The sequence below is a fragment of the Pongo abelii genome, chromosome 7, assembly GCF_028885655.2.
Source record: "Pongo abelii isolate AG06213 chromosome 7, NHGRI_mPonAbe1-v2.0_pri, whole genome shotgun sequence".
NCBI lineage: Eukaryota > Metazoa > Chordata > Mammalia > Primates > Hominidae > Pongo > Pongo abelii.
The window spans coordinates 110,059,930-110,082,754 of NC_071992.2; the positions used below are offsets into that span (position 1 = coordinate 110,059,930).

General features: G+C 40.7%; 1 protein-coding gene across 1 annotated transcript in view; it reads right to left on the reverse strand.

Annotated features, from left to right (window-relative positions):
* The window catches only part of CDH17 (cadherin 17), a 78,061-nt gene extending 57,953 nt beyond the window's left edge, over nt 1-20,108 (reverse strand). Inside the window, exons 1-2 of the mRNA XM_063726725.1 lie at nt 20,041-20,108; nt 14,562-14,660 (exon numbers count right to left, since the gene is read on the reverse strand). Of these exons, the coding sequence (XP_063582795.1) occupies nt 14,562-14,660; nt 20,041-20,088 (147 nt within the window). The 5' untranslated portion in view covers nt 20,089-20,108. The remainder of the gene's footprint in view (nt 1-14,561; nt 14,661-20,040) is intronic.
* Between the last annotated feature and the right edge of the window lie 2,717 nt (nt 20,109-22,825).

Genomic DNA, 22,825 nt, shown 5'->3' on the forward strand with positions numbered 1-22,825 from the left:
CTTCCAAAACTAGAAGAGTAAGGAACACTTATTCAATTCATTCTATGAGGCCAATATCCTGATACCCAAACCAGAAAAAAGTCAATGCAAGAAAACTTCAGACTAATGTCTCTTTTGAATATAGACACAAAATTTTTCAATGAAATACTAGCAAACTGAATCCAGCAACATATGAAAAATATTATATACCATTACCAAGTGGAAATTATCCCAGAATACAAAGCTGGTTCAATCTATGAAGGTCAATTAAGGTAGTACCCCATATTGATAGAATTAAGGACAAAAACCACATATTTCAATAGAGGCAGAAAATCATTTGACAAAATCCATTATCCTTTCATGATAAAAACATTCAACACACCAGGAATAGAAGGTGACTTCTCAGCCTAATAAGGACACCAAAGTAAGCCCCACAGCTAACATTGTACTTAATGGTGAAAGACTGAAAGCTTTCCCCATAAGATCAGAAACAAGACAAGGATACTCAATCTTGCCACTTCTATTTAACATTGTACTAGAGATTCTAGGAAGGGGAACTAGGCAAGAACAAGAAATAAAAGGCATAATTGGAAATAAAAAAGTAAAACTATCACTATTCACAGATGCCATGATTTTATATAGGGAAAATTCTAAGGAACCTAAAAAAACTATTACAGCTAATAAATATTATAAGGTTTCAGGATAAAAGATCAATACACAAAAATCAATCTTTCTAACCATTAGCAAATAGCAACCCAAAAATGATATTTTTAAAATTCAATTTACAACTACAACAAAAAGAATAACATATCTCAGAATAAACTTAAGCGAAGAAATGTGAAGCTTATAAAATGGAAACTACAAAACACTGTTGAAAGAAATTAAGTTCTAAATAAATGGAAAGACACCTCGTGTTTACAGATTTAAAAATCTAATGCTGTTAAGATGGCAATACTTCCCAAGTTTATCTACTGATTCAATACAATCCCTATCAAAACTACAGCTGCCTTGTTTGTAGAATTTACAGGCTGATCCTAAAATTCATATGGAAATACAGGGGACTCAGAATAGCCAACAACAAAGTAGGAAGACTAAATATTCTCTAATTTCAAAATTTACTGCAAAGGTGTAGTTCCAGATAATGCAGTACTGGCATAAACATATATAGATCAATGGAATCAAAGTGGGAGTCCAGAAACAATTCAATTGATTTCTGATGAGGATGCTAAATTCAGTGGGGGAAAGAATCGTGTTTTCAATAAATGGTGCTAGAACAACTGGATATCCACATGCAAAAGAATGAAGTTGGACCCTTACCCCATACCATACACAAAACTAACTTACCCCATACCATACACAAAACTAACTCAAAATGGACAAAGACCTAAATAGAAAAACTAAAACTATAAAACACTGAGAAGAAAGCATAGACCTAAATCTTTATGACCCTGAATGAGGAAATGGTTTCTTAGATATGACATCAAAAGTACAAATAACAATAACAATATAAATTGGACTTCATTGAAATTCAAAGCATTTGTGCTTCAAAGGACACTACCAAGAAAGTGAAAAGATAACTTATAGAATGTGAGAAAATACTTGCTGTAAATCATATCTGATAAGGGAGAGAACTTGGAATATGTAAATAATTCTTACAACAATAAAAAGACAAATAACCTGATTAAAAGTAGGTAAAGGATTTGAATAGACATTTCTCCCAAGAAGATATATGAATAGTCAATTGCCGCATGAAAAGATACTCAACATCAGTCATTAGGAAATATAAACCAAAACCACAAAGAAATACCACTTCACGGGGAGGAGCCAAGATGGCCGAATAGGAACAGCTCCGGTCTACAGCTCCCAGCGCGAGCGACACAGAAGACGGGTGATTTCTGCATTTCCATCTGAGGTACCGTGTTCATCTCACTAGGGAGTGCCAGACAGTGGGCGCAGGTCAGTGGGTGAGCGCACCGTGTGCCAGCCGAAGCAGGGGCGAGGCATTGCCTCACTCGGGAAGCGCAAGGGGTCAGGGAGTTCCCCTTCCAGGGGTGACAGACGGCACCTGGAAAATCGGGCCACTCCCACCCGAATACTGTGCTTTTCCGACGGGCTTAGGAAACGGTGCCCCAGGAGAGTATAGCCCGCACCTGGCTCAGAGGGTCCTACGCCCACGGAGTCTCGCTGATTGCTAGCACAGCAGTCTGAGATCAAACAGCAAGTCGGCAGCGAGGCTGGGGGAGGGGCGCCCGCCATTGCCCAGGCTCGCTTAGGTAAACAAAGCAGCCTGGAAGCTTGAACTGGGTGGAGCCCACCACAGCTCAAGGAGGCCTGCCTGCCTCTGTAGGCTCCACCTCTGGGGGCAGGACACAGACAAACAAAAAGACAGCAGTAACCTCTGCAGACTTAAATGTCCCTGTCTGACAGCTTTGAGGAGAGCAGTGGTTCTCCCAGCACGCAGCTGGAGATCTGAGAACGGGCTGACTGCCTCCTCAAGTGGGTCCCTGACCCCTGACCCCGGAGCAGCCTAACTGGGAGGCACCCCCCAGCAGGGGCAGACTGACACCTCACACGGCCGGACAGGTACTCCAACAGACCTGCAGCTGAGGGTTCTGTCTGTTAGAAGGAAAACTAACAGAAAGGACATCCACACCAAAAACCCATCTGTACATCACCATCATCAAAGACCAAAAGTAGATAAAACCACAAAGATGGGGAAAAAACAGAGCAGAAAAACTGGAAACTCTAAAAACCAGAGTACCTCTCCTCCTCCAAAGGAACGCAGTTCCTCACCAGCAACGGAACAAAGCTGGACGGAGAATGACTTTGACGAGCTGAGAGAAGAAGGCTTCAGACGATCAAATTACTCCGAGCTACGGGAGGATATTCAAACCAAAGGCAAAGAAGTTGAAAACTTTGAAAAAAATTTAGAAGAGTGTATAACTAGAATAACCAATACAGAGAAGTGCTTAAAGGAGCTGATGGAGCTGAAAACCAAGGCTCGAGAACTACGTGAAGAATGCAGAAGCCTCAGGAGCCGATGCGATCAAATGGAAGAAAGGGTATCAGCCCTGGAAGATGAAATGAATGAAATGAAGCGAGAAGGGAAGTTTAGAGAAAAAAGAATAAAAAGAAACGAGCAAAGCCTCCAAGAAATGTGGGACTATGTGAAAAGACCAAATCTACGTCTGATTGGTGTACCTGAAAGTGACGGGGAGAATGGAACCAAGTTGGAAAACACTCTGCAGGATATTATCCAGGAGAACTTCCCCAATCTAGCAAGGCAGGCCAACATTCAGATTCAGGAAATACAGAGAACGCCACAAAGATACTCCTCGAGAAGAGCAACTCCAAGACACATAATTGTCAGATTCACCAAAGTTGAAATGAAGGAAAAAATGTTAAGGGCAGCCAGAGAGAAAGGTCGGGTTACCATCAAAGGGAAGCCCATCAGACTAACAGCGGATCTCTCGGCAGAAACCCTACAAGCCAGAAGAGAGTGGGGGCCAATATTCAACATTCTTAAAGAAAAGAATTTTCAACCCAGAATTTCATATCCTGCCAAACTAAGCTTCATAAGTGAAGGAGAAATAAAATACTTTACAGACAAGCAAATGCTGAGAGATTTTGTCACCACCAGGCCTGCCCTAAAAGAGCTCCTGAAGGAAGCGCTAAACATGGAAAGGCACAACCGGTACCAGCCACTGCAAAATCATACCGAAATGTAAAGAACATCGAGACTAGGAAGAGACTGCATCAACTAACGAGCAAAATATCCAGCTAACATCATAATGACAGGATCAAATTCACACATAACAATATTAACTTTAAATGTAAATGGACTAAATGCTCCAATTAAAAGACACAGACTGGCAAACTGGATAAAGACTCAAGACCCATCAGTGTGCTGTATTCAGGAAACCCATCTCACGTGCAGAGACACACATAGGCTCAAAATAAAAGGATGGAGGAAGATCTACCAAGCAAATGGAAAACAAAAAAAGGCAGGGGTTGCAATCCTAGTCTCTGATAAAACAGACTTTAAACCAACAAAGATCAAAAGAGACAAAGAAGGCCATTACATAATGGTAAAGGGATTAATTCAACAAGAAGAGCTAACTATCCTAAATATATATGCACCCAATACAGGAGCACCCAGATTCATAAAGCAAGTCCTGAGTGACCTACAAAGAGACTTAGACTCCCACACATTAATAATGGGAGACTTTAACACCCCACTATCAACATTAGACAGATCAACGAGACAGAAAGTCAACAAGGATACCCAGGAATTGAACTCAGCTCTGCACCAAGCAGACCTAATAGACATCTACAGAACTCTCCACCCCAAATCAACAGAATATACTTTTTTTTCAGCACCACACCACACCTATTCCAAAATTGACCATATACTTGGAAGTAAAGCTCTCCTCAATAAATGTAAAAGAACAGAAATTGTAACAAACTGTCTCTCAGATCACAGTGCAATCAAGCTAGAACTCAGGATTAAGAATCTCACTCAAAACCGCTCAACTACGTGGAAACTGAACAACCTGCTCCTGAATGACTACTGGGTACATAACGAAATGAAGGCAGAAATAAAGATGTTCTTTGAAACCAACGAGAACCAAGACACAACATACCAGAATCTCTGGGATGCATTCAAAGCAGTGTGTAGAGGGAAATTTATAGCACTAAATGCCCACAAGAGAAAGCAGGAAAGATCCAAAATTGACACCCTAACATCACAATTAAAAGAACTAGAAAAGCAAGAGCAAACACATTCAAAAGCTAGCAGAAGGCAAGAAATAACTAAAATCAGAGCAGAACTGAAGGAAATAGAGACACAAAAAACCCTTCAAAAAATTAATGAATCCAGGAGCTGGTTTTTTGAAAGGATCAACAAAATTGATAGACCGCTAGCAAGATTAATAAAGAAAAAAAGAGAGAAGAATCAAATAGATGCAATAAAAAATGATAAAGGGGATATCACCACCGATCCCACAGAAATACAAACTACCATCAGAGAATATTACAAACACCTCTATGCAAATAAACTAGAAAATCTAGAAGAAATGGATAAATTCCTCAACACATACACCCTCCCAAGACTAAACCAGGAAGAAGTTGAATCTCTGAATAGACCAATAACAGGAGCTGAAATTGTGGCAATAATCAATAGCTTACCAACCAAAAAAAGTCCAGGTCCAGATGGATTCACAGCCGAATTCTACCAGAGGTACAAGGAGGAGCTGGTACCATTCCTTCTGAAACTATTCCAATCAATAGAAAAAGAGGGAATCCTCCCTAACTCATTTTATGAGGCCAGCATCATCCTGATACCAAAGCCTGGCAGAGACACAACAAAAAAAGAGAATTTTAGACCAATATCCTTGATGAACATTGATGCAAAAATCCTCAATAAAATACTGGCAAATCGAATCCAACAGCACATCAAAAAGCTTATCCACCATGATCAAGTGGGCTTCATCCCTGGGATGCAAGGCTGGTTCAATATACGCAAATCAATAAATGTAATCCAGCATATAAACAGAACGAAAGACAAAAACCACATGATTATCTCAATAGATGCAGAAAAGGCCTTTGACAAAATTCAACAACCCTTCATGCTAAAAACTCTCAATAAATTAGGAATTGATGGGACGTATCTCAAAATAATAAGAGCTATTTATGACAAACCCACAGCCAATATCATACTGAATGGGCAAAAACTGGAAGCATTCCCTTTGAAAACTGGCACAAGACAGGGATGCCCTCTCTCACCACTTCTATTCAACATAGTGTTGGAAGTTCTGGCCAGGGCAATTAGGCAGGAGAAGGAAATCAAGGGTATTCAATTAGGAAAAGAGGAAGTCAAATTGTCCCTGTTTGCAGATGACATGATAGTATATCTAGAAAACCCCATTGTCTCAGCCCAAAATCTCCTTAAGCTGATAAGCAACTTCAGCAAAGTCTCAGGATACAAAATCAATGTGCAAAAATCACAAGCATTCTTATACATCAATAACAGACAAACAGAGAGCCAAATCATGAGTGAACTCCCATTCACAATTGCTTCAAAGAGAATAAAATACCTAGGAATCCAACTTACAAGGGATGTGAAAGACCTCTTCAAGGAGAACTACAAACCACTGCTCAAGGAAATAAAAGAGGATACAAACAAATGGAAGAACATTCCATGCTCATGGGTAGGAAGAATCAATATCATGAAAATGGCCATCCTTCCCAAGGTAATTTACAGATTCAATGCCATCCCCATCAAACTACCAATGACTTTCTTCACAGAATTGGAAAAAACTACTTTAAAGTTCATATGGAACCAAAAAAGAGCCCGCATCGCCAAGTCAATCCTAAGCCAAAAGAACAAAGCTGGAGGCATCACACTACCTGACTTCAAACTATACTACAAGGCTACAGTAACCAAAACAGCATGGTACTGGTACCAAAACAGAGATATAGATCAATGGAACAGAACAGAGCCGTCAGAAATAATGCCACATATCTACAAGTATCTGATCTTTGACAAACCTGACAAAAACAAGAAATGGGGAAAGGATTCCCTATTTAATAAATGGTGCTGGGAAAACTGGCTAGCCATATGTAGAAAGCTGAAACTGGATCCCTTCCTTACACCTTATACAAAAATCAATTCAAGATGGATTAAAGACTTAAATGTTAGACCTAAAACCATAAAAACCCTAGAAGAAAACCTAGGCATTACCATTCAGGACATAGGCATGGGCAAGGACTTCATGTCTAAAACACCAAAAGCAATGGCAACAAAAGCCAAAATTGACAAATGGGATCTAATTAAACTCAAGAGCTTCTGCACAGCAAAAGAAACTACCATCAGAGTGAACAGGCAACCTACAAAATGGGAGAAAATTTTCGCAACCTACTCATCTGACAAAGGGCTAATATCCAGAATCTACAATGAACTCCAACAAATTTACAAGAAAAAAACAAACAACCCCATCAAAAAGTGGGCAAAGGACATGAACAGACACTTCTCAAAAGAAGACATTGATGCAGCCAAAAAACACATGAAAAAATGCTCACCATCACTGGCTATCAGAGAAATGCAAATCAAAACCACAATGAGATACCATCTCACACCAGTTAGAATGGCAATCATTAAAAAGTCAGGAAACAACAGGTGCTGGAGAGGATGTGGAGAAATAGGAACACTTTTACACTGTTGGTGGGACTGTAAACTAGTTCAACCATTGTGGAAGTCAGTGTGGCGATTCCTCAGGGATCTAGAACTAGAAATTCCATTCGACCCAGCCATCCCATTATTGGGTATATACCCAAAGGACTATAAATCATGCTGCTATAAAGACACATGCACACGTATGTTTATTGCGGCATTATTCACAATAGCAAAGACTTGGAACCAACCCAAATGTCCAACAATGATAGACTGGATTAAGAAAATGTGGCACATATACACCATGGAATACTATGCAGCCATAAAAAATGATGAGTTCACGTCCTTTGTAGGGACATGGATGAAATTGGAAATCATCATTCTCAGTAAACTATCGCAAGAACAAAAAACCAAACACCGCATATTCTCACTCATAGGTGGGAATTGAACAATGAGAACACATGGACACAGGAAGGGGAACATCACACTCTGGGGACTGTTGTGGGGTGGGGGGAGGGGGGAGGGATAGCATTGGGAGATATACCTAATGCTAGATGACGAGTTGGTGGGTGCAGCGCACCAGCATGGCACATGTATACATATGTAACTTACCTGCACATTGTGCACATGTACCATAAAACCTAAAGTATAATAATAATAATAATAATAATAAAAGAAAAAAAAATGTAAAAAAAAAAAAAAAAAAATATTTGGGTAGCAATGACATACTTATCTTTAAAAATATTTTATTAATGTATATCCATATTAAAATACGTATAAGTACCTCTCTGTAGAATCTTACAACCTCAGTAATAATGGATATTGACAATTATATATATTTTTCCAACTGTAAACAAAATATGCAATAATTTTGACCTATGTTTAAAAATTTTTTGTTGTTTAAATGAAGTTGAGCCTCTTTAATATTTGTCAGCAACTTGAATTCCTTTTCTCAGTACAATTTAAATCTTGTATTGTTCCAATGGGTTTATTTTTTCTTTTACCATGTTGATTTATAGAATGCATTCCCTATGTAAACTAATTCTTGTCATGTGTTAAATTGTAAATATTTTAATAGTTTAATATTCCTTATAATTGGAGTGTATGTGGTCAATGTATTTATCCTTACTTTATAAATTCTTGTTTTCTGTCCTCATGTAGAAGGCATAGCTTATTCAAAAATACTTTTTTTAAAGAACAGTAGTTCTTTAATTTCAAAGTTCAATTTTTACACACATAATATTCATCTAGTTACAGGTTATTTTGGAATATTGGCATATTTGTATTTGGGTTAAGAAATTAGGCATACATTGAGCTTTAAATTTTCCCAGACGGCTATTACATAACACATATTTTTCCAAATAATAGAAAATATCACTTAATATCACCAAATTTTTCACTATTATTTCTATGTAGCTACTGTTATTTCTGCACTTCATGTTACGGTACATTGAAGTAGTTGTGGATTCTTCATTCACATACCTTACTATATAAAATAATATTGCTTTATAATATGTTTTAGTAATCTTAAAATCTAGTCCAAGGTAATACCTATAAAGTATTTTAAAATTTTTTCTTGTTTCTCTGACTTTTAACCTTCCCTAGGAAGCTATAAACATTTGGTTAGGTTAAACATATTGTCATTTGTTTAATTACAGTGCAGCTATAGAGTTGTTTTAGGAAAGCAAATCTACTTAGAGTGAGGAAAGTGTTTGTGTTCTCTCAAGTGTCTGCTCTTACCAGCCCCTATCAGGGTGTTAACAATTTCTACATGTGTTACACATATTTGTGCACACAGTTGCTAAATTTTTGCATAGGATTTGTCATGCTATCTTACTTTCAAACAGTGTTTTTACTGTAAAGAAAAGGCTTATTTTAAAAATGTATTCCTTGCTGAATGCTTATAATTTTAACAGATTATTAGAAAAAGCTATTAAATTTTACACATTTGTAGTAAGTTTTCAGTAAATAATTACCTTTCTTCCACTGCTTTCTTCTATCATATATATCTTCATTTTCTTAACTTATTATATTGACAAATAAATAAGTATAATATTACAGTATTATGCTATTGCTTTTTTACTCTTTTGTACTTATAGAGAATAAAAACAAAAATTCATGTAAAAACATTTTTATAAATAAAACAGTCATTGCTGTTTTAAAAAAAAAAAAAAAAAAAAAAAAAAAAAAAAAAAAAAAAAAAAAAAAAAAAGAAATACCACTTCACAACCACTAGGATAGCTATAATAAAAAAAAAAAAAGACAGATAATAACAAGTGCTAAGGATATGGAGAAACTGGAACTCATACATTATTGCTAGTGAAAATGTAAAATTGTTCAGCTGCTTTGGAGAACAGTTTGTGGTTTCTCAAAAGTCTAAACAGAATTAACTTTTACCCAGCAGTCCTGCTACTGAGTGTGTGTGTGTGTGTGTGTGTGTGTGTCCAAGAGAATCGAAAACATGTCCTCATAAAAAGTTGTACATGAATAGCCATAGCAGCATTATTCATTATAGCCATAAATGAAAAAAAAATGTCCATCCATTGACACATGGATATCCAAAATGTGATATATCCAGATGATGGAATATCACTCAGTCATAAAAAGGAATGGAGTTCTGGTACATGTTACCAACATGGATGAATGTTTAAAACACTATGGTACATAGAAGAAGTCATACATAAAAGGCCACATGTTGTATGATTCCATTTACATGAAATGTCCAGAACAGACAAATCTATAGAGATCAAGAGTAGATTAGTGGTTGCCCAAGGCTGAGGGGAGTGGAGGCTGGAGAGTGACTATTAATAGGCATAGGATTTCTCTGGAGGCTGATGGAAATGTTCTGGAATTAGATAGCAGTGATATTTGCACGTCTTTTTAGATACTAAAAACTACTGAATTTTAGAGGCATGAATTTTTAGGGCTACGTCTCATTTAAAATGAGAAAAAAAAGACCTCTCTCAGATTTATATCACACTGTCTGATGATCTGGAAGCCCCTGGTGAGTACCGAGCTGGCACTAGTTGAAAATCCACAATGAAAGAAGTGTATGGTGGTTCAGTTCATTTTATTTTTGAGGATATATTAAAAACCCAAGAACCACCCTCATGGGGCAATGACTGTTCTTCATGCCTCCGTAGGTCCAGGTGCTGGATGAAAGGATCTGTACACCTACCTCCTCCCCACCACTGAAGCAAAGAGCTCCGAGCACATCTTACCAAGGCTGGGTTTGCTGCATTCCTTCCACATACAAAGACGGAGAGAGCAGAATGTGCTTGACTAGAAGTCAGGAGACCTGTGTTCCATTGTTGGCTCTGCCATTAACTTAAGCCTCAGTTTCCCCATTTTTAAAACAAGCGGTTGTACCAAAACTCCCCAGTGTCTTTTCTAGCATGAAGCTTCTGTGATTCTAAAAAGAAAATCCCCTTCATCTTCTTCTCACTACTCTGTCATCCCAACCCCACACCCTACCCCAACATATATACATACGTACATACATACATACATCCATACACATACACACACACACACACACCCCTCTATAAAGAAGAAATATTCAACCATGATAACCAGGCTATCATTTCCTGCCAAGAAGGGATAACTTTGTAGCATGGCTAACAGAAAAACAAAAACAAAAACAAAAAAAACGTGGAGCAGCCCAAGGAATGACTTTTACTGGCTAGTATCCCCAGAGACTCTGGAATGATCCTACTGAACAGTTTCTAGGTCTGGATGTTTGTCAGTTGTAAAGCTTGTAAGTTGAAGATTGCATCTATGTACAATCCTGATTCTCTTCAATGGAGTGTGGACCTGTACTCACAGAACACCTGCTCTATTTTGACCTTGAGTCTTTTCATACAGAAATCTCAGAAGTAGCCACAAATTTTGTTTCACAAATATGTTTTGTTTAGCTTGTAATTAAAAAAAAAACTATGCCAATTTTTTTACATCAGTGAATTTTATATAAATATAACACTTTATGGCTTTTCTAGGAAAATTATAAAATCTAGTACAGTAGTACCCAAATTCTAACTCGTGAAAACTGTCTGGAGCTAAATTAAGCCTGTCCCCTTTTGACTTACTTTCAGTTTGCCACAGTCCCCACTACTCCCTCTTGTCCCAAATACTAAAGACAAGTATGAGAAAGTTTTTGATTTCATATTTGTGCAGTTGGGTTTTTTTCTCATATCTGTTTTTTGTTGTTGTTGTTTGGCTGTTGTTTTTCTTTTTTCCCGATGTCTTCATTTATCACTCAGCTAGCCCCTAAGGGCAGTTGAGATAACTCACCACAGACAGGTATCTATGTCACACCCAAGCACTCTATTGGCACCTATATAAGGAAGTCTCCCCAATCTGTATCTCCTGACCCATATTAACACTGTCTTAGACCTCTCCACCTGGCTGCCCCACAGATAACCTTAAAATCAATAAGCCTAAAACTCATTCACTTTTCTCTAAATCTTTTGCTATGCTCCCTCTCTCTCTCTCACTCAGTGACACCACTAACTACCCAGTCAAGCAAGCCAGAGACCTAAGAGTTATCCTTCTTTCTGTTCCCTCACCCCCTATGTTCATTCAGTAACTTATAAACAACAGAAGTTTATCGCTCATAGTTCTGAAGGCTGAGAAATCCAACCAGCAGATTCAGTGTCTGGTGAGGGCCCACTCCTCACAGATTGCACCTTCCATGTGTCCTTACATGGCAGAAGAGGCAAACAGGCACCCCCAAGCGTCTTTTATAAGGGCACTAATCCCATTCATAGAGGCAGAGCCCTCATGATCTAATCACCCACCAAAGACCCTAACTCTTGATATTATTACATTGGAGATTAGGCTTCAACATATGAACTTTGTGGGGACACCAACATTCAGACCTCTATAGTTACTCAAAGCAGGCCTCCCTCACTTCCTGTTGAACTATTGAAAATATTTTTCTAAAATCCTTTTAACCTCTAGGCTCACTCCCTTTCAGCTCATGCTCTGCGTGATCACACAGTAAGCTTCTACAGCACAAATCTAGTTATGGTTTTCCTTGTTGAAATCCTCCAGCAGCACCCTGCAGCCTGCTATAGGACAAAGGGCCAGTCCAGCCCATGCTGACCTCTGCAGGCATGCAGACCTTTGACTGCATCCTGTCTCCCACTCTAGACTCTGGCCCACATGCCAGCTGTCATTTTTTTGACAAGTGCACACCCCCATGCTTTTTCCCATCCTGTACTCAGTACCTGCTTCCTGACTGTGAGCACCTGCTCATTTTTGAGTACTCAGTTTAGGAGTCAATGAAACCTCTTCTGTCCACTCACTACCATCTTTATTTGAAATTGATCATTCTTTGATTTTAAGTGTTCTCACCACAAAAAAAGAGGTAAGTGAGATAATGCATATGTTAATTAGCTTGATTTAGTCATTTCTCTCTATACTTCAAAACACATTGTACACAATATGTGCAATTTTGTAAATTAAAAAATAAACATAAACAAATACAAATCAGTCACTCTTTCTTAGCTTACCCTCTGCCCTCTCCACATCCCACCAGCCTCCCATGAGAACCTTCAGTGCATGTGTCTATTTCCTTGTTAGTTTTCTCTTACTAGCTGGTAAGCTCACCGGAGCAGGGATGGAGTCGGGGTCATCCCATATCCCCAGTACCCAGCAAAGCACCTGGTATATACAGTAGTCACTCCATACATGGTTGATAAAAGAAAGTCTGTGAGAGAAAGTAAGTAATTCAACTCGGTGTGAGCCCCTGCCAGAGTCTCCTAGCCAGTTCCCTGAATCCTCTCTTTCCTCCTCTAGTTTGTAGCCAGAGTGACCTTTTCTCAGTGGAGTCTTGATTCAGATCCATTGCTTTTGAGAAAAACTCAAGATCCTTAGGAGTCAGAGTCCTCCCTGTCTCTGTGGCCTTCTCTCCCACCTGTTCCTCCTGGCTCCATCCTCCCTACCTGCATGGCCTTCTGCTAGTCCTCGGTATGTCTCCTGCCCTCTCCTGGCAGAGGGCAGCCATCCCTGCCGGGCCTCTTCTAAGCTTTCTTCCCTCCCTTCCTCCCCAAGTTAATTCCCGTCAACCTTCAGCTCTCAACACATTCACTGCTTCCTCAGGCCCTGACTTCCCTGACTGGAGAGGTCAAGGCCCCTTATAACACCCTACCTCACCGGGCTGCATAGACATACAAGCATGCCCCTGCCAGCTCTTACTCTAGGGCCCTTTGCCCTAAGCTGGTACCAATGAAAGAAAGGGGAAGAGAGACAGCTTTCAGCCTCTCCTCTGTGGAGGGGAACTGTCCAGCGCAATACACTTGTCCCTTGGCATTGGTGGGGGCTCATTCCTGGACCCACGCAGATACCAAAATCCACAGATACTGAAAGTCCTTATATAAAGTGGTGTATTATGGTCATGGAACCTACTCACATTCTCCCATATACATTAAACCATCTCTAGATTATTTATAACACCTAATACAATGTAAATGCTATGTAAATGATTGTTATACTGTATTTTTAAATTTGTATGATTTTTATTGTTTGTCCCAAATATATTTGATTCTCTGTTGGTTGAATTTGCTGATGCGTGAACCCACAGATACAGAGGGCCATCTGTAAATTTTTGGTAGTTAATGGAAGGCACTTGCCTTAGAAGGTAGCTCAGCAACCTCTGCCACTTCCCTGGTTCATGGGATGGGGAGGGGTCACAGGCACCCCCAAGAAGGCTCATCAGCATCCTCTAATCACTTCAGGGCCAAGTGACTTTCTCAGGGGATGTCTGGTAAATACAGTAGTGTTTTCCCCTTCTCCACTACATTTCCGGGATTATTTCTGTGTCTTTAATAGCACTTAAGATGGGACTTAGGTCCCTTCCCTTACTCCTACCTGCAGACTGCCCCTCCATCTGATACTGTTCATGGTTATCTAACTAAATAAAACATCCACCTCCCAGTGCACCTTGACAATGGCCCAGGTGGGGGCTCAGAGGAGGTGGTAAGGAAAAGGCAGGCCTCTGGCCAGAAAGCTCATTCTAGCACTGACTCCAGAGAAGCCGAATCTTTCAGTACTTGAAGCAGCAAGCTCATTGATCAGACAGCCTCGAGGGTGAATGGTCATTCCCCTCTCCAGAGACAGGTTCCCTTTCTACTCTAGGGGAGAGGCAGAGCCTGCAGCCACCAAGTTCCCTGCAGAGGGCTGGAAGCACTCGCCCCAGAGATGATTGAGGAAGTCCAAATAGAGTGTCAGGTACAATTCTAATGATACTGAGGCCACTCATCTCTCTGTTTAACTTAGCTTCTGAAATCATTCTTGATAATGAGAATGCCATGCCTTTATTTTATTTCCTGCTATACAATAGATAAGGGAGTAAAAGTCCACCAAGAGAGCATACAAAATCAAGAGGACAGTGATCAAGGGTAGCTTTTACCTGGAATATAATTTGACTCGGTTCTTCACCTTCATAAATAGGAAATGTCATGGGTTTCAGGGGTCCACTAAACTTCCCCTCTTGGCCATATCCAGTTGCCTGTTAAAAAAGAAAGAGAAAATTAGCATCTTGTATGAAGTGTCTGTGTCACTCATTGATTTTATTAGGGCTTCCAGCACCAATATACGAAACAGGATTCTATCATGGCCGAAATCTGATCCAAACAGGAAAGAGTGTAATAGCTGTTGAAGCTCTACCACGTCAAAGTATCTTGTTACAAACCTTTTCATTGCTTTTCTTAAACATCTGAGAAGAATGTGAGATGAGAAGAATCACTCTATGAGAAGAATGTTAACATCCCGATATTACAAATGAAGCTTAAAAAGGTTAACACAGCACACATGCTCAGGCCTAACTGAACTAAAGCCCCATGGTCTTCCACAATCCCACACTGTCTTCTAAATTCTATATGTTTTTACTCCAGCTTCATAAAACACCTCCCTCCACTCTTTTTATTTTATAAAGACATTTACAGCAGATTGCCAGCACTCAAGAGTTTTGAATTTATAAAGGGGAGAAAGAAAATATAGATGTATTTAGTACAAAGTTTGCTTGGCACAGTTACACGGTAAGTTTTAGCCAAATTTGAATCTGAATTTGAACTATAACTTTAAGCAAAGCTTACTATTTTAACATTTGATTAGCTCTTTACATTCATTTAGAAAAAAACAATAAAAGCACAAAATGTTTACTTTAAGCAGTAGCCCCACAATGGTTCCAAAATCCAAAGACCCTAAACCTGAAAGCTAAGCAGGCTCTGCAGACACCCAAGTCAAGACTGGAGTAGCAGTGAATGTGGCTGGGATGGTAAGAAGAGTGGCTCACACTTGCTAAGTTAGTACATGTGGAGCTGTGTCCTAAGCACATTTAATCCTGACAACAACTCTGGGAGAAAGTTACTATTGTTACCCTTGTTTAACAGATGATGACACTAAGACCCAAAGAGGTTAAATTATTTGCCCAGGTAGTGGCTGGAAGCAAGATTTGAACCTGCAACTCTGGAACCGGCCCTCTCAGCCTCTATGCACCAGCACCCACCAGAGCAGGTGAAACAGCCAAGACAACCTGGAGGGAAAACTGGTGGGCTGCACTGAAGATATGCATGAGAGTGTGACTCCCACCATTCCCAGTCTCAGAACATGGGGAGCATCACTGTAGCCCTCACCGCAACAGCACCTCTGAAGGCAGATGGAGTGGGCACCCACGGGAAGGGACAGCCAGTCATGCAGCCATGTTGGGGCACCCTCTAGGACCAGGGATTTAGTGCCTCATCCCCACGTTGGCCTTCTCTCCTTCCTGGGCAGGCCTTTGGGTCTCCCATTTGTGGTGGAAATCAGGGGTGAAAGAGATTGAAATCAGCACGATGTGGCAAGCCAATGGTTTTTGGAGCTAGACAATAAAAATAAAAGAGTAAAAAGTCTTCTCACTCCCTGAACTGCGTATGCAGGACAGATGTCCAGGTGCCACTAGGTTGGGGGAAAACCATTTATTTTCCAGTTATTTAGGGAGAGCAAGCACCCTCTTGCCATGGAAACTGCTCCCTGCTGGGAACACCCAAAAGCCATCAATATGCCAGTGATCAGAGAAAGGTCTTATGCTAGATCCCTCAGTTTGGGGAATCTTGACTAAGTTGGATGCTGGATGTCTGGCAAAAAAGCAATAATGAATGAGAACACAGGGGCTTTGAAGTTTGGTCTTCTGTTCTCAGATTTCTGGTAGGGCCTTAGATTTGCTGCCCCTGGGCCACTGCCAAACCCTCTCCTTTGCTTCCTCCCACCACAGACACTGGTAAACCAAGTTCCCTTTCTCAGGCTCACTTGCAGCTAGGAAGGTGGCCAAGTGGCCCAGTTCTGGTTCATGAAATGAGAGGGGAAGTCCACTGGCGGTGGTCAAGCTTCCATTTTCCTGATTTTAAAAAAAGGGTAGTTGTGGCTGCCATTGCCCTTTCCTGTGACTCTTGCTGAGACAATGTACCTTGTGTCTGCAGTTGGGGCAGTCGTGATGAACCCTGAGAGGACAAACCAGCACAAAAAATGGTGTAGCAAAGAAAAGTAGCCCAAGTCTCTGCAACATCATGGAATTGCTAAACCTGCCCTGGATTGCCTACTTCAGACTTCTTGTTATCTGAGGAAAATAAACCCCTATTTATTTAAAATGCTCTAAAGTCAAATAAGTCAAATTTCCTGTTACTTGCAAGAAAATGCTTTTTTTTTTTTTTTTTTTTTTTTTTTTGAGACAGAGTTTCACTTTTGTTGCCCAGGCTGGAGTGCAGTGACACGATCTTGGCTCCCTGCAACATCTGCCTCCCAGGTTCAAGTGATTCTTCTGCCTCAGCCTCCTGAGTAGCTGGCATTACAGGCACCCAACCACCACGCCCGGCTAATTTTTTATATTTTTAGTAGAGATGGGGTTTCACCATGTTGGCCAGGCTGGTCTCGAACTCCTGACCTCAGGTGATCCACCCTCCTCAGCCTCCCAAAGTGCTGGGATTACAGGCATGAGCTGCCACGCCCAGCCAAGAAAATGCATCCTTAACTCACAAAGTAATGTTGCCAGACTTCTAGCTCATCTCCTCCTTTCTAAGTTTATCTTCCTTTGGGAGCTCTTCATCCCTTTCACTCCTTTTCCACATCTTTTCCTGTTCCATCAACTCCTCTAGAAGGCAGGGCATAAGAACTGGGTGTGCAGGACAGATGTCCAGGTACCACCATCGTTGGTTAAGTGAGGTCAGTGCTTTCTGTGGAGCTGCTGCTTATCAGCTTTGCACTCATGTCAGCAAGCAGTCAGTCTTTCAGTTAGTCACACCAGTGAAAACTACATTAGCCACACACAAACAAGGCTGCACTTTTCCAACAAGGACAAGCTGGCTCACCCATCAGAAAATGAGAATCAAGTCTTGGTTCCAGGGTTCAAAGTTGCGTGCTCATATCGGGGCAACAAATCTCTCTTCCTGCCAATAAACATGACTACTGGGGCTATAAAGATTTCAAAGTGCATGTGCACACTGTGAATCATCAAGCCGCATTCCCCAGAAGTGGGAAAGATGGTATGGTGGAAACTTGTGAAAGGACAAGAGGGCGGCTTTATGCAGGAGTTGGAGGGAATAGCATTTTCCATCTTGCACAAAGAGGCGAAAGGAAGAGAATGGAACTGCCATCTTAAAGTCATTTTTAGCGTCTTTTATGTGGCAGTAATGGGACTCGATCACCACATGACATCATTTCTTCTGACCAATGCTATCAGGAAAGTATCTCCAGAGAAGTCCCACAATAGAAGCAAAGCATTCAGAGACAGAGCTACCTCCAGACCAGACCCAACGCCATTGGACCACCAAGCCCCAACTCTTAACCACATTGTTACTGCCTTCCAGGTGTAAAGGACATGTGCAATTGCCAGGTTCACCTACCTGGTAGCTCCATCAAAAGCTCAGTGCAGTGATTATGTAGTGTTTGTACCAAACTCATCTTCCTTCTGGAAGGCCCAGGCATAACTCCAAAACAGATGGCTCTGCCTTGGTTTCCTCCGATTCCCTGTTCAGTACCATTTCCCAAACCCTGGATCACTTATTTACTCTCTCTTTGGTGCCCTTGAAGTACATCAATACTGTATTTGTGTTTCTAACCTTCTGATAAATCTATCTCTTGGAAAAGAACAGAAGATCTACTCGCAGTCTGGAGTAAATTAGTGCCTCTGTTGAATAAAGCCCTATGCAGAAGGCAAGATTCTTCAAGCAAACTTCCAGTCTTCATAGAAGAGGCCTTGGGAGGAGGTAGGAGAGAGAAGTGGCTCCCTCCCAACACCTCTGAAATCCCACTCACTGACTTCACCCAGAGACAGCTGTGCTTGTGGCTTTCACCTGGGCAAGGCACTGCTGCCAGCAGTGGTTGGGCAGTATTTTCACTCTAGATAGAAATCCTACTGGGGTGAGAGTAAAGAGAAGGAAACCTTATTTTCACCTTTCATCCAGGAATAAAAATGCATGTTCCCTTCTCAGACAAGAAGCAAATAAGGCCTAATAATTTGATATTATTATTAAACGATTTAGCAGTGTGCTCGGTGCTGAATCTGCAAAGATGATAAAAACACAGTCCATTTTTCATGGAGGTCAGGGTCCATGTGGACGTAGACACTGAACACTTAAAATTCTGTAGTAATTATAGTAGCTAATATTTATTGTGTGTTTAACCGCCAGTCACTGATCCAAGAGCTTTGTAAATGCAGTATCTCATTGAATTGCCACAAAATCCCATAAGACAAGTACTATTATTAGATCCATTTCACAGGGCAGAAAACTGAGGTTCAAAGCTTAGGTAACTCACCAAATTCTTATCACTGGTAGTGGAGGCGCCGAGTTTGAATCCATGTCTGACTTTGTCACTACCCTGGGATAACATAGGTGACAAAGCACATTTGACGGGGTAGCATGAGGAGACAGGTCAAGTGGGGATGTTTGATCCAGCCCTTCCACAATCCTGGGGACAGGCTTTGAGCCTGCAGGCTGTGAGGACTCAGGCCTCTCATAAAGTTTGAACGGCAGATTTCCCCCGGGGGGAAGGCTCTGATAGTTTTCAAGTTTCATTCAGTTTCACACTGTCATTATGTGAGCTCTAGCGTATTTTTGGGGACTTGAAATTTGATGTATTATTTATGGATCCCAGAAGAAAGGAAGTAAGATTTGAGGTATGAGGATCTAGAAGCTTCCTTCTTTAAAAAAAAAAAAAAAAAAAAAAAAGAGCAAATGCTTCCTCTAAATCTTATAATCTCGTTTCATAATACAGCAATTTTGGGGGCAACCTTTATGAACCTCAGGAGTCATGTAGATTTAAAAAAAAAAAAGGCACCTATTGTTTACCCCAAAGTCAAGGGTGAGGACTCCCCAGTTTCTATCCAGCTCCAAGCTCTAGAAGCCTGTCAGTCAATAGGGTTAACCCAACAAATGGTTAAAGACAACCAGAAAATTCCAAACCATTGATAAGAAGAAAAGTATAGAACAGGGCAGGGCTGAAAATAGAGAAAATGCTTTTCTTGATGTTTTGGTGGTAAGTTTTCATGTGCAAAGTTTAAAAAAGAAAGTCAAGATTAAGGGACACAGACTAATTCATGTATCAGTGCCATGTCATTTCAGATTCCCTGAGCTATACATAGATAGATTTGTTTTCAACATTACCCATAACTGGTGTTGGCTTTTAAGAGCTGGAAAGAAAATACATTCCCTAGTTGAGGGCAGACATGTGATCTGTAGCCATTTCATCGAAAATATCACAGTGGAACAAGCTATGTTTCCATTCTATACAACAACTTAATTTTGATAGGTCATCTTTTTTTAAGTAATAATAGCCATTCTTTCCCTGGTGTGGGATAGAAAGATACCAGAAAATATTCTAGTAAACAAATAGAGAAGAACACCCTCTTCTCTTACCAAAAAAAGCATAAGACACAGGGAGTGAAGATGGGCCTGAAGTATCATAGTTTTCTTTATTCAAATTCCTGTGAAGGAACCAGAGAAAAAAATGGTTAGTTACCAGTCTGTTAAAATCACGTCTTTCCAATCAGTAAGAATCAATGGATGATATCCAGCTATAAATCTAGTAAAATGGTATCCCAAAAGGCCAGCCTTTCCTCTATATGGAGCAGCCCAGTCTTCCAGAAGTTTCATGCACATCATCCATAGCAATATGCAAGCCAACATCTCAAAACATGCTCACAGTAATTTCATTTATCTAACTGCTTTGCTTTGTTATGATCTTCTTCATTTCAGCATCTTAAATGATAGGCAATGAGTGTTTGTTTTGGGGTTTTTTGAAACGCAGTCTCACTTTGTCATCCAGGCTGTAGTGCAGTGGTGCAATCTCATCTCACTGCAACCTCCACCTCCTGGGTTCAAGCAGTTCTCCCACCTTAGCTTCCCAAGTAGCTGGGATTACAAATGCCCATCACCATGCCTGGCTAATTTTTTGTATTTTTAGTAGAGACAGGATTTCACCATGGTGACCAGGCTAGTTTCGAACTCCTGACTTCAGGTGATCTGCCTGCGTCGGCCTCCCAAAGTGCTGGGATTACAGGTGTGAGCTGGGATTATTACAGGTGCCCAGCCAGCAATGAGTATTCCTTTCACTCCTATTATACAGATGGAGATGTATTTTGGCAAATTCCAGGATAACTAAACATTTTGATTCAAAGCCACAAACATATGAGATTCCGCAAGTGGAAAGAACTAAAGAATGCTCACAATTCTTCATTCAAAGATGTCACCAGCTGCCTCTTTGGTCTTCTAGATATTGTCATTACCTACACAATAAACCTAAGAAAAAATTTACTTCTTACTATTCCAAAAGAGATCAAACAAAAATCTGAACTCTGTCCTTATTTTCTCCTGTCCAATATTATTTTTCCCTTCCTCCTTAAGGCTTCCCATTTCACAGAGATTATGACTTTCACTATGAGACATGTCATGACTAACTGATTTTAAGATGTGAGATAAATTTTCCACATGGCCTGGAAAACAGTGTTGTTACCTGTCATAAGTTTGGACTGCCCCCCTCCCCAAAAGACAGTCAAGGAAATTTTTTTTTTTTTTTTTTTTTTTGGAGACAGAGTCCCTCTCTGTCGCCCAGGCTGGAGTGCAGTGGCACGATCTCAGCTTATTGCAAGCTCCGCCTCCTGGGTTCAAGCCATTCTCCTGCCTCAGCCTCCCAAGTAGCTGAGACTACAGGCACCCGCCATCACGCCCGGCTAATTTTTTGTATTTTTAGTAGAGACGGGGTTTCTGACCTTGTGATCTGCCCGCCTTGGCCTCCCAAAGTGCTGGGATTACAGGCGTGAGCCACCACACCTGGCTGAGCCAAGAAAATTTTTTCAATGTATTTATTTCACTAAAATTCCAATCACTTTATTATCTCTAGAGATTAGGAATAATCTTGGTTTACTTCATCATCTTATTCTTTAAAGTTTTTCTACATTGAACACATATCACTAATATCACCAGCATGGAAAAATTTTCACTAACATTTTAACCACTCTAAAAATGTAGATCCTGAAAATTTTACATGCCCTACATTTGCATAACTTATATTTGAACTTTAAAGGGTAAAAATGCTATTTCATTTTAGCCTCACCAATGTTCTGGGAGATAAAGAAACAATCCTTTATTAAGCATCAGCCAGGATGCAGATTTGCGGAGAGGTCTTTAAAAACAGTAACAGGCGGGAAACAGTGGTTCACATCCAGAAGCCCAGCACTTTGGGAGGCTGAGGCAGGTGGGTCGCTTGAGCTCAGGAGTTTGAGACCAACCTGGCCAACATGGTGAGACCCCCATCTCTACCAAAAACACAAAAATTAGCCAGGTGGGTGACTCATTGCCTGTAATCCCAGCTACTTGTGATACAGGAGTTGGAAAGAAATTATTTAGGCAGATAGTAAGGGTAAGAGAGTCCTCAGTAAGGTTTCCTTTTAACAAAAAGCAGCCCCAAAATCATTTCTAACAAAGAGCATCCTGTAGAATCCAGCTGCAGACATAGATAAGCAAGCTGGAAGTTTGCACAGGTGAATGCCAGCAGCTCGGCCAATAGGAAAAGGCTATCTGGGGGCCAGGCATGTTAACACGGCGGCCCCATCTTCCCTTTTCTTTGTAACCACGTGTACAGTAAGGAACAGACTATATGGTGCTAGCCAGGTAGAGAACCCGTCTGCATAATAAAAGATTAGGCCAGCTTCTTCAAGCACTATGCAAACATCACACCTGGTCCAACCAATCTCTCTGGCCCTGTGTAAATCAGATACCGCCTCCTCAAGTTCACATATAAAACCCCATGCCATTTCACCACAAAACCGGAAGACCCACTCGGGCACCCCCCTCTCTCTGCAGGAGACAGAGCTAATCTCCTTTCTCTTTCTTTTGCCTATTAAACCTCTGCTCTTAAACTCACTTCTTGTTTGCCCAGGTTTTCTATTTCTCTGCCCTGAGTTGATGACCTCGGGTGTTTACCCCAGACAATGATGCCACTTCACTTGGGAGGCTGAGGTGGGAGGATCACTTGAGCCCAGGAGGCAGAGGTTGCAGCCAGCCATGATTGCGCCACTGCACTGCAGCCTGGGTGACAGAGCAAGACCCTGTCTCAAAAAATAAAAATAAATAATAAATAAAAATTAAAAATAAAAACAGTAACAGAGTGGTGTAGCAGGTAGGCTTGGAGTCAGAAAGCTGG